Source organism: Benincasa hispida, chromosome 12 (assembly GCF_027475165.1).
Source record: "Benincasa hispida cultivar pf3 chromosome 12, pf3_genome.v1.1, whole genome shotgun sequence".
NCBI lineage: Eukaryota > Viridiplantae > Streptophyta > Magnoliopsida > Cucurbitales > Cucurbitaceae > Benincasa > Benincasa hispida.
In genome coordinates, this window is record NC_143489.1 from 49,604,475 (window position 1) to 49,616,922 (window position 12,448).

A 12,448-nucleotide genomic window follows, 5' to 3' on the forward strand; every position below is an offset into this window, starting at 1 on the left:
TAAATAAATTAAAGAAAGTATATTTGGTAAATATAAATTTCAAAATATATTTGGTAAATAAGTTTCAAAAAAATATTTGGTAAATAATTTAAAAAAAAAACGTTTATGGTAAAGAAGTTTCAAAAAGATGACCAGTATATAAATTAGAACGAAACTAGTTGGTAAATAGTTGGTAAATAAAATTAGAAAACAAATAGTTAGTAAATAGATTTTAAGAAATAATAGTGATAGATAAATTATTAAAAAAAAAACATGATTTGGGATTAAATTTTAAAAAACATAGTTGGTAAATAAAATGTAAAAAAAGAAAAAAGAATAGTTGGTAAATAAAATGTAAAAAAAGAAAAAAAATATTTGGTAAACATATGTTAGGTAAATTTAATGATCCCTTTTTAGGTCTAAGACAATGAGATATTTGTCAACCTAATTAACTATAAAGGTAGGTCTAACGAATCATTACCTATCGAGACTTGTTTAGGTTGAACGTAGCTATACTTAGAATTTGGCAACTAGAATATTCAATTATACAATTTATGTTTTTTTAAGATTATTGGGTGTCAATGTTTAGTGGTGAGTACTTATGCTTAGTTATATAGTCTGTTTGGTATATGTTTGTTGTTTAGAAATGAAGAAAAAAATGCTATGTAATTGAGTGTTCAAAAAATAGAGGGAAGATTTTGTGTTTAGTACATGAATACATTGAAAAGAATTTGTTGTGTTTTACAAATTGAAAAAAAAAAAAAAAAAAGAGTTTTCTTTTTGCCATAAAAGGGTTAAGAAAATAGGTGTATAGTTGAAAATTAATCAATAGCAAAGAAAAAAAAATGAAATAAAATAAAATACTTCATTTACAAAAACGGCATCATATACCCCAACTCAACTCAACTCTATACCTCAAACACAGATTTTCAAACTCAACTCAACTCAGCATCTTAAACTACAGACAACAATGTGGCAATTGCAAGGCTGTCAAAAAATAATAGTGAAATCAGGCCCATAGTCTACAAATACGAATTTTACAGGAAATGGCAAAATAACAAGCCCAACCCAATTGAAATAGTTTGATTGCTATTTCATACTGATTGTTATCCGATTCCTATTTCAAACTCATGGCTAATGATATTGATTTACTAGCTATATAATTGTTTAGTCATTATTTGATATAGATTATTCTCTTATTGTCAATTATATTGATTGCTATCTAATTGTTGTCTGACCACTATATGATCCTGCTTATCAATGATATTGATTTCTATCTTATTGTTGTTTGATTACTATCTGATATTGACTGCCAATGATATCAATTACCATCTTATTACTATTTGATGACAATTACTATTTATTTGCTTTCCATTTGGCTTGAGATGTAATTAAAAAAAAGCAATAATAGTTGGTAGCTTATGATATTCTCTTTTGATTACCTTTGCTTTTTCGATCACATAGTTAGTATTGATATTACCTTCTGATTGCTCATTGATTCTCATCTAATTACCTTTTATTTTTTATATTAGTTAGTAGTTTTTTATAGGATTGTTTTTAAATATAGAAAAATGAACAAAATTTTATAACTATCAATGATAGATGATTCTATCAGTGTCTTTCAATAATTTTATCATTTAAAATAATTTTCCTTTTTTATAACTATTTGATTCCTTCTAATTGATATTTGATTATCTTATTATTGATATTGTAATCTGATTGCTCTCTCACCTTCCATTTTTGTCATTTGGATAGTAATTTATGATATTGCCAATTATCTTCTCTTTTTTCTCTCTCTCTCTCTCAGCAATTACATAGAAATCACAAAAGACTCGGTCATTTACAATTCAAATTGATGGGAAAACTGTGTTTTTAATTACTATGTTTAGACTCTAAAGAGGGAAACTAAGTCACTACGAAGATTTCCATTAGCCCAATGGCATTTTGAAAACAAGAATTATATTTCCAACAGTGAGCTTGAGGGAATTGTCGATGGATTTCATGATTTTAGTATCTAACCAGTGGCAGTTGTTGATGTAAGATTCAAGAATAAATGGCAGCAAATAAAAACGATAACAATTAAAATAAACATGTAAATATTTGGACATATAATGCATTTACACGCTTTTTCCCAATTCAGTGATGGGAGCTTCATGAAATTTCTAGTCTCTATGATTGCATCATGAAAATGTTGCAAACAAATGAAAACATCAAATATACATGGCATCTCTGGATCCTTGGTTGTCTGAACAAAATCCAACCTGTTCACCAATCTTTGGGGTATTCTAAAACAGAAGATGGTGTGCCATTGGGGTAGAGATTTGACTGAAAAGAAGAAAAAATGGTTTTTGAAAAGAAAAAAGGGAATAAACAAATGAATTCATAACGTTGTAATTTATCATTAGACATTATTATCATAAATACTTGACCTTCAAATAGTTCGGCAAAGCGTCAAAATTCTAACCTTTAAACATCCTTTGGGTGATCAAAGATGATTGATTTCTCCTTCTGGCATCACAGAAACTGCTGGATGTAGTCCAGAGTAGCTTAAGCGATGGCAGATATGATATCGTCTGCCTCAACTTTAAGCTTAAGATATTAAAAGAAAAGGGGAAAAAAGAAAAAGAAGAAAAAAGAACAATGTAAGGCATATCGACAAGATAATTGTACATAGCAACAAGAGCCGACCATTAAAGTACAATATACCAGCTTCAGATGATTCAACAAAGCACCATGCAATAGGTTTCTCAGCTTCTCACAAGCATCTACCATGTGACCTGACCGGATCAATTCATCTATTTTGCACCATAAGTATTGAACGGCATTGTAGGGGAAGCAAACAGAGAATGGTCTTTTTCTGTTAATTAAGTCTGCTGGTGGCTGCAGAAAGTTGGAACATGATTCAGTATGTGGCCCACGGAATCTAAAATTCATTAGAAAATGTTCAAACTTGAAAGAAAGATTTCATTTATATTTCAATTTATACAGTCAATGTTAGATCATATGTTAGGATCTCGATTTGAATTTATCACTAGATATTATTTATCTAATAAATGCTTCATACAAGGTCCATGGTTAAACAATCGTTCTTCAAAGAGTTCATTTAAAGACTATTACTCAAATTGTTATTCAAGTAACAAATGAAAGAGATTTCTTCGGCTAGATGGGGTCTTTCAATTACGCATAGAAATAAAAGAGACTCAATATGTTGATTATCAACAAAATTTTGATATATATTTGATTTATCTTGCTTATTTCGTTTCTTCAATGAAAAACTTTGTTTCCTTTTGTTTTTTTTTAAAAAAATTGAGATATAAAAATCAACACACGAATTACCATTGATGCAAATGATTCCATGCATTCAAGCAACAGATGTGTAGCCTCTGTATATCGACCATATTCAACATATAGTCGAAACAACGATGCTGGATTTGATTCTTCACCAGTCATCCCCCATGTCTTTGCCCTTCTACCATCCTGCCATAATATTGTCAGATGAGTTGATCAAGGAAGATGGCACAAAGAAAATAGAAACATGGTACAATCAAGAAAAGGGAAAATATATTCAAGAATTGTGGAATTTGAAAGGTGAATTTGAACATAGCAATTCCATCCATGCTCAATTTTTTCATAGTTCTTATCATGATCTACGTTGGTATTCTTATTTTTAATCCCCACAGGATTCATTTACTTGTGTAACATAAGTCAAGTGCCTTGGACATGCAGACCATTATGGTTGATGGCCAAGGCTAATGGCAAGAGCTGGGGAGATATAGTAACCGAGTCCTAGTTTTCATAAGCCAAACATTTATAAAAGGTTTCATGATAAAAGTGAGTATATTGATACTGGAACAACAAGAATTCATAAATGTGAAAACGGAAACATATTTATGAAATTGGAGAATTTGGATTTTGTTTTATGTTTTCAAATTTACTAATTTTAGACAATCTTGATTCTATATTTTAAAACCGTCTTTGGATTCTGTGATCGGACAAAGTCTGAAAGTATTTTTTTATATTTTTGGTGTATCCAGAAACTTAAAATGCATAATCATATTAAAAATAGATAAAAACATTTAGAAATATAGTATTTCATATATAAAGTCAACTTTTTTAAAATTAAAATATGTATTGTGTAGTGTTATAAATTATATGATATACAAAATAATAATTATACAAATTTCTTAACATAAGACATGTTCATAAATAATTTAATAATAGTTTATATTCAATCTAATATTTAGTAGGTAACTACAACTAGTTTTATGATTTATAAATATATTATAAACACATATAAGACGATTAAATTAGAATTCAATTTAATCAATTGTCATATTTTGTTTTGGGATGTGATGGGTGCTATGGGTGATTAGGGTGCTATGGGTGTGGCAACTAGAGATAACCAGGCGCACCTACTGATCCATAGTTCTAGTTCTTGTTATTTCGTTGTTTCTTTGTAATTCGAGTATTAGTTTCTTTTCATTTCATCAATAAAAGTTGCTTCCCTTTCAAAAAAAAAAAATAATAAGAACCCAATTTATGAATCTGCTGCCAAAAACATCTCTGAAAATATAAAATACAACTCTATTTTCATTGAATCCCTTGTTTTAAAATTTTTGTATTTAAATTTCCTACCAAGCAGACTCTCATGGATTTGACCTTTTTACTGCTGTAAATTTAAACACCATTTTACTAATTATAGTCTTTCCTCACTTTGTTTAAATTGAAGAACTTTCTTGTTATCCATTATGGTGCTGCGAGTCTACTAACTTCCTTTTCCATTTGAAACATCAATTCTTCCAAAAAAATGTGGGACACTGCCCGAAGTTCCATCCAAGAGCCCTGTCTCTCCAATCGAATGTCTTACCATTCGTATATTAATCTTTTTTTTTATATATATATAAAGCTTATATTTGTAAGTTCATCTCTCTAATGATTACCAATTATCTCCTCGTGTTTTAAATACCAAGTTTTACCCATCATTCCTCAAGTTAAACAAGAAATGCACTATAGGACAAAAGACAGCTAAGATTTTATCCGGCAAAAATGAATTAAATAAACAAGTGGCAAAAACTTGGGAAAAACCTTAAACATAAGAACCAGCCAAATAGGCAATTCCATCTGGGAGTCCAACCGGAGAAGTGTTTCTGCAACAACAAGAGGCAATCTAGCGTTGAAACCTTTATATTTTTCCTGAAAGTTGTTAATTTAAATGATTAAGATACAGAAAGTTATAAGTAGTAAATATAGAGTAGATAAAGGTGACAATATACAAACAGGAGCTCTAGACAACAAGAAATGGTGTAAAAATGCCAAGTTTCTTTAGTAAACACAACTTAATAAACAATAGGCGTCCAGTATTTACCAAAGAGAAGAGAGAAAAACAGGGTGAAAATGCATGAATATGTCGTCTGAACTGTTAAATGAAATCAGAATTATTCATTATATAAACTAATACAAAGAGACAGAGTGCATTTTTGGTGTAGAGAGTTGTGTTGAGTTGAGTTGGTAATAATTGTTTGTGTGGAGTGCAAGGTTGAGTTGTGTTAGTTTAGGAAGTCTGTATTTAGAGTGCAGGGTTGAATTGAGTTATGGGTATTTGGTGCTATTATTTGTAACCTAACAAATTTTTTTTTTAAATAGAAATAGAACTTTTCATTGGTGAAATAAAAAGAGTCTAATGCTCAAAATACAGTGAAACAAAAGAGCAAAAATACATGAATCATAGAATCTTCATATCAGCAGGTGTACCTAGATATCTCAACTAGGTTAACACATCCATGGCACCCCATCACATCCCAATACAAATGAAATCCTCTTCAGTATCTCGACAACATGATTACATAGAAAATAAAAGCATTCCTATTAAGACAAATATCCTGAATAGAGTAATTAGCCAAAGACTTTGATTGGGAACTCCATAAAGATGCTAGTAGACGAGTAGAACCAAAACAATCTGTCCACTCCGAAGCCTTGTCAAACTCACAATGTATGTCTTTCTAATGGGGCTTTTTTTGTGCTTAATTTTTTGTTCCACCATTCCACTACACACAATACTTTCCCAAATGTTTAACATTCATTTGAGATGTAAACTCAATAAATAAAAATATATTTTACAATTTTCTGTATGTAACTATTGCACACGATTTAAACAAAATACTATTATTTATATAATCAACCACCCTAGTACTGTAACGGTCGTGAAACATATGAGTTAAACATGCACAAAAGAACAAGATTTTGCCTATCTTGGCATTCCCTTGGAGGCAATCAAAGAAAATAAGCTTTTGGGACACTTTACTGGACAAATTTGCCAACCGTTTGGACAAATGAAGAAATCTAACTCTCTTGAAAGGCAGTCATTTGACTCTTCTCCAATTCATGATGAATACCCTCCCAATCTCGTATTTCTCGATTTTAAAAGCCCATAAAGGATCACTAATGTGATGGATAAAATGACTAGAAACTTCTTCTGGACGGGGGGTGGCTGTTTGACTCTTGTCCAATCAGTGATGACTGATGAATAGCCTCCCGATCTACCATTTCTCGATTTCAATGTTTCCGCAGTCAAAACCATTTTGAATACCCATAATACAAGATGTGGCAGAAACAACTGCCAAAGAAACCATCCCAGATGCATAAACTGGTGCCAAAAATGGAATTTCCATTGCAACTACGATAGCAGTAATGACGTGGAAAAGTCAAAATCAAAGGAGAACTTGAATGTAGCCTAAAATGATAAAAGGAGAATTTCTCCAAGAATCAAATCAAAGTCTTTATTATGAATTAAAAATTGTCAATACAAGAAGACAATCTCTCTATAATCAAAGAAACTAATCCTAATCCTAATAAACCAAGGAAACTAATCCTAATTCTAATCAATCATGGAAGCTAATCCTAATAATCAATTAAAGATTTGACCATAATATCCTAATTTACTCTAATCCTACCACATCAAGTAACAATCACCCTCTTCAACGCTACTTGAACATCCACCATTTTTACCACTCCTTCCATTTTTTCTTCCATAGTTATGCTTAACGATCAAAAAAAAAAAAAAATCCCTTCCTTTGAAATATGGAGGTCTCGGATGCAGTGCTTTTCAACAACAGAATACTGTCTAACTTCTAAAGTGGTTGTAGAAATTTACATGAGGAAAATTCTGTGGAGAATTGTCCTTTCAAGTATTTTATGGGGAAGACACCAGGAGTTGGAAAATTTTAAATCTTAAGGGGACTGAGACTGTTAAATGCAAACTTTGGTTTGATATTGCAACAGTAGCACAGCTTCTTTTTTGGTTTTTACATTTTAAAGCCAATAAAGACAATAGGTATCAGTTTCAGGAAGGATAGTTGGCTGGATGATATTCCTCTTTGAGAGACCTTCCCTGACCCTTTTCCTATTTTCATGAAAAAGGATGCCACTATAGCTGACTGCAGAAGCAAATGTCTGGGATATTGGCCTTAGATAGAAGGGCCTTGCAGATTGGGTAGTGGAAAGCTGGATTAGTTGATTGTTTTATTATTCAAAGTTTAAAAGTTTTCTACGTGATCCTTTGTGGTGTCTTGTGGAAAGAGGTGGTTAATCTACGATGTCAAGCTACTGCTGTATTTTGAGTGGCTGTTCAACTGATTAAAAGGGCTGGCTTTGCTTTGTTGCATCTAAGGAGGCTTTCTTATGTCTGAAATTAGTCTATTCATGGGAGTTTCTGGAACAGTGCAGGTCATTAGAGTCGAAATACCTAGTCATTCTCCTGAGGGGAAAAAGTTGCTGCTGGACAATATCTCTTCCTGGTGTTTTTGCTTGAGAACAAAGCATGTCAGCTTGTTTTGGCTTCATTTTGAAGCTTCTCTCGTTGTCAAAGCTCTAATAAACCATAGAGTTGTGCAAGACTTGCCTTTGATGGAAGTTTTATTCGGTTGGAATGATCTTTTTGTCTCAAAATTTTTGTAGTGTTGAAGCAGGTTTTTTGAAGTTCTGATTTTTTTTCACTACTTTGTATTGTCCTTGCTACACATGGTTGTTCTCATAGTTTCGGTGTTCTCTACTTTTTTTTTCAGTGTTCATGGTTGTTCACGAAGTTTAAATTTCAGTAGTTTTTGTTCAAGAGAAAATTTGCTCCGATATGGGATGTATTTGACTGTAATTGCTTTTCTTTTCTGGCTTTGTCTAGTTATCTTGGTTGTACTTTCGTTATTTTGCTTATTTTGTTTCTTTGTATTTAGAGCATTAGACTCTTTTCATTATATCAATAAAAAAAAGCTTTGTTTCCTTTTTTTTTTTAAAAAAAAAAAAAAAAAAAAGAAAAAAAGAAAAAAAGAGAGATAGGGTGAAGAAGCAGATAGTGTTCCTGAGGTCGGAATCTGAGCTATGATGTCTCTCTATCCACTCCTCCTCCCCCATCTCCCTTCCCCAACCTGCCCTACCCTCCCTACCACCACACCATGTTTCCTGAACACTGCTCCTTCCTCCGATGGCCGGAAAACGAACATCCTTCACCTTCGATCGCAAAACCTTCTCCATTGCCCCAGACCATCGCACCCAAAGCCGCACAATTCGGATTACAGAACAACAACGTGACCGCTCATTTTCCATTAACCTTCAGCCTCCAAATCTACACTGGCTTTCTTCTACCCTGAAACAATTCATCGACTTCCCCTTGAACCAGAAGTTTTTCAAGGAAGATCACTTGGATGGCCATGTACTTTGGTTGAAAAGTTATCCAACAGAAGAGGACATTTTGCAGAGATTACAAAGCTGGAAAACAATGGGGGCTGCAACAAACTGATCGTCCCACTCAGGGAAAATAGAAGAGGATGGAAACTATTTATAGACTTGCTCTCCAACGGTGTTTTACAGAAATAAAGTCTTTAAACAACATTTACCTTGCCAGATCGACCACCACCAACCAACCATTAACTGCACCAACATACAAATCGATCATTGAGGAGAGCATTAATGACCACCACCAGGAAGGGCAGACACCAAAGGATCAGCCATATCGAGCTTCTCAGTACAAATTTGCAACCTTGCACATGTTGGCTGTTGTTCTCCCTTTTAGAAGCTCTTTTCATGATGAATGGTTCGACATCCAAGAGGCTCTCAGAGAAAATATGAGTGGGAAATGTACCATTAGCTCCCTCCAAGTCAATAGAGGCCATTCTGAATTGTGAAAGCAGAGAACAAGCTATACAACTGGCCCAGGATCATGGATGGCAATCCATCAGAGGCTTCAAGGTCAAGTTTGCCGCTTGGGACCATGCTACCCTCTTAGCTGAGAAGAAAGTCACATTTATGGTGGTTGGATAAAAGTGAAACATCTCTCGATCGACCTTTGGTCCATTGAAACATTTGAGTTCATCGACACAACTTGTGGAGGTCTCTGTGATATTACTAAAAAGACCCTTACTCATCTAGATATGATGGAGGTTTGCTTGAAAGTGAAGGAGAACCAATCGGGGTTTTCTCCCAGCCACTGTACATCTTCCCACTTCATCATCGAGGACATTATCTGTTGAGATAGACCCCTTTTTTCAGCCGGATAATCATGTGGGTTTCATCGTCGGGGTCCATGGTTACCGTACCAAGAAGCTCACGTGTCGAGTTGCAAAGGGTGAGTCTTCGACAATACCAAAGCAACGCACCCTGATCAATCTGATCAATAGCCTGACCTGCAAAATTCTGCAGACCTACCATCATCCTCTCTAAACCAAAAACATAACCCCCCTTTACCCAACAAACAAAAACCCTTCCGTCACTCAACGTATCTCCAAAAACCCTACTTATCGAATCTGAGCCAACACCCGACCCAAACCCCGACCCAAAACGCATTTCACACCCGACTCCCGTCCCCAATAACCTCAATTTATCCATCGGACCCAATCTTCCCAGCCCATGCACTTGATCACCTAATAAGTCCACACCTAGCCGACCATTGCCAATTATTATAGAACCCAATTGCAAGCCCAACTTCTCCCCTGTACCTTCGACTATTTTAACCCACCTACTTTACCCAATATTCAGATTATCCAACAACCCACCTCCTGCAATCTTCTCGGACATAAAGGTGATGGTCATCAACGGTAAAAAGACTTTTCTCCACAAAGGCACTCGGCAAACGATTGGGATGACGACCATAGATCATCAATCTGAATGGGAGGAGCAGGCATCCAGCCCTTATCCAAGCAAAGCTAGAGAAAGTGGTAAGTCGAATTCAAAAGCTGCAAGACTCCAAAGGGAGTTAAAAAACCTAGCATCCCCCATCAATTACAATAGGGAGTCTTTACACCCTGTATTAAAGGGGTCGCCTGTTCCTGAATGATTATTCTGTCATGGAATGTCTGAGGCCTTTGCTCGAGGAAGAAAAGAGCAACAATCAAAAACCTAATTAACACGACCAATGCCACCTTTGTTATTCTACAAGAAACGAAGAGACCTAATATTGATCAGAGATTTATCAAATCCATCTGCCGTTCTCGTCACGTCGCTTGAGCCTCTTTGGATCCTTGTTCGCCTCTTTGGATCCTTGTTCGCCTTTTTGGATCCAGTGAACCACGCTGGTGGTATCCTTATAATGTGGAATGACCCTTTTACCAATGTTGACGATGTCATTGTAGGTAACCACTCCCTCTCCATTTGGATTTCCCTCGTGGATGGTTACACTTTTTGGTTGATAGGAGTATATGAGCCATCCAAAGCTAAAGATAGGGAACACTTGTGGAAAGAGCTATACGACCTCTCCTTACTGTGCACTAAGAATTGGATCATTGGAGGAGACTTCAATGTGTCAAGATGGTCTTCCGAAAAATCGAGTGGCAAGCCAAGAACTGCTAGTATGGATCTCTTCAACAAATTTATCGATGATTTCTCACTCATTGGTCCTCCCCTATCAAATGGTAAAGTATACTTGGTCCAATTTTAAAACTCCTCTGGTGATGACACTTGTTAATTGGTTTCTAATATTTGGATCTTGTACTGATAAGTTCACTAGTGGCATTGTTAAGCGGCTCCCTCGACCAACCTCTAATCACTACCCGATTCACTTGTCCCACGGTATACAACAACGGGGTCCTAGTTATTTCAAATTCAAAAACATGAGGATGGAGTCCTTTACCAATGTGCTATCAAATTGGTGGCAGCAAAACAGGATCAATGGATGGCTGGCCATGGTTTCCTTCAAAAGTTGAAAAACCTCAAAAAGATCTTGAAGACTTAGAACAGAGATGTTTTTGGATGCTCTCATACCAAAAAGGCAGACTTGATTAATGAATTGAGTAGATTAGATGACTATAAAGAGGCTCTCAGCCTTGATCAAGCTGCACAACACCGAAGGACATCTATTAAAGTTGAGCTCATAGACCTTTCATTCTCTGAGGATATCAGTTGGAGGCAAAAATGTAAGAACAAATGGACCGAGGATGGCGACGATTACAGCAGATTATTTCATAAATATATGTCCTACAGAAAAAGAAAGAGCATAATTGTTGAGATCCTATCGAAACATGGCCAGAGTCTTCTTGATGACAATGAGATAAAGGCTGAATTTCATGATTTCTATGGAGATCTTTACACTAAGAAGCATGGAAACAGAAACCTCCCACCATTGGAGATTTGGCACACTGTTTCTGAGTTGGGGACTAACAAATCCCTGGGCCCAGATGGATTCACAACAGAGTTCTTTAAAAAGCATTGGAACATCCTTAAGGATGACATCAAAAGGGTGTTCCAAGACTTTTTTGAGAAAGCCATAATCAATGGCAACCTCAACGAGACATATGTTTAATTGCAAAAAAGATTTATGCTAAAAGTGTTGGGGATTATAGACCGATAAGCCTCATCACTTGCCTATACAAAATTATTTCAAGGGCTTTATTAGAAAGACTCAAGAAAGTCCTACCCGATACTATTACCAAGAATCAACTTGCCTTTGTGGCTGGTCGACAGATAATTGATGCCTCCTTGATTGCAAATGAATTGATTGATCTCCGCATTAGAACCAAAGCCAACAGTTTGGTTATAAAGTTGGATGTTGAGAAAGCATTTGATATGGTTAATTGGGAGTTCCTTGACAAAATCTTAGCTGCAAAAAAATTTGGGACACTTGGAGGAAATGGATTATGGGTTGTATCTCATCTACAAACTATTCTATCATTATAAATGGCAGACTAGAGGGGAAATCAAGGCATCCCATGGCCTCCGTTAGGGAGACCCCCTCTCCCCTTTCTTATTCACCTTGGTGGTCGATTGCCTTAGCCAAATGCTCACTATTGGAATGAAAGCAGGCTTGATCGAAGGATTTGCGGTCAGAAACTCTAGTATCAACATCAATCATTAGCAATTTGCAGACAATACCATTCTTTTTACAACCCACGATGATGCAAAAATGGCAATCCTGTTTATCATTATTGGATCCTTCGAACAAGCTTTTGGTCTTCACATCAACCATGCCAAATCCGAGATTTTGCGCATA

At 35.0% G+C, this 12,448-nt stretch overlaps 1 protein-coding gene across 4 annotated transcripts in view; it reads right to left on the bottom strand.

The window, feature by feature from the left end:
- Window positions 1-2,033: 2,033 nt before the first annotated feature.
- The window catches only part of SAR1 (SUPPRESSOR OF AUXIN RESISTANCE1), a 52,712-nt gene continuing 42,297 nt past the window's right edge, over window positions 2,034-12,448 (bottom strand). For 3 of the 4 annotated variants that reach the window (XM_039051090.2, XM_039051089.2, XM_039051088.2), the window contains exons 24-28: window positions 5,065-5,172; window positions 3,316-3,456; window positions 2,686-2,859; window positions 2,444-2,568; window positions 2,034-2,304 (exon numbers count right to left, since the gene is read on the bottom strand). In XM_039051090.2, coding sequence (XP_038907018.1) covers window positions 2,527-2,568; window positions 2,686-2,859; window positions 3,316-3,456; window positions 5,065-5,172 — 465 coding nt within the window. In that variant the 3' untranslated portion in view covers window positions 2,034-2,304; window positions 2,444-2,526. The remainder of the gene's footprint in view (window positions 2,305-2,443; window positions 2,569-2,685; window positions 2,860-3,315; window positions 3,457-5,064; window positions 5,173-12,448) is intronic. The other variant, XM_039051091.2, reaches the window with a different exon arrangement.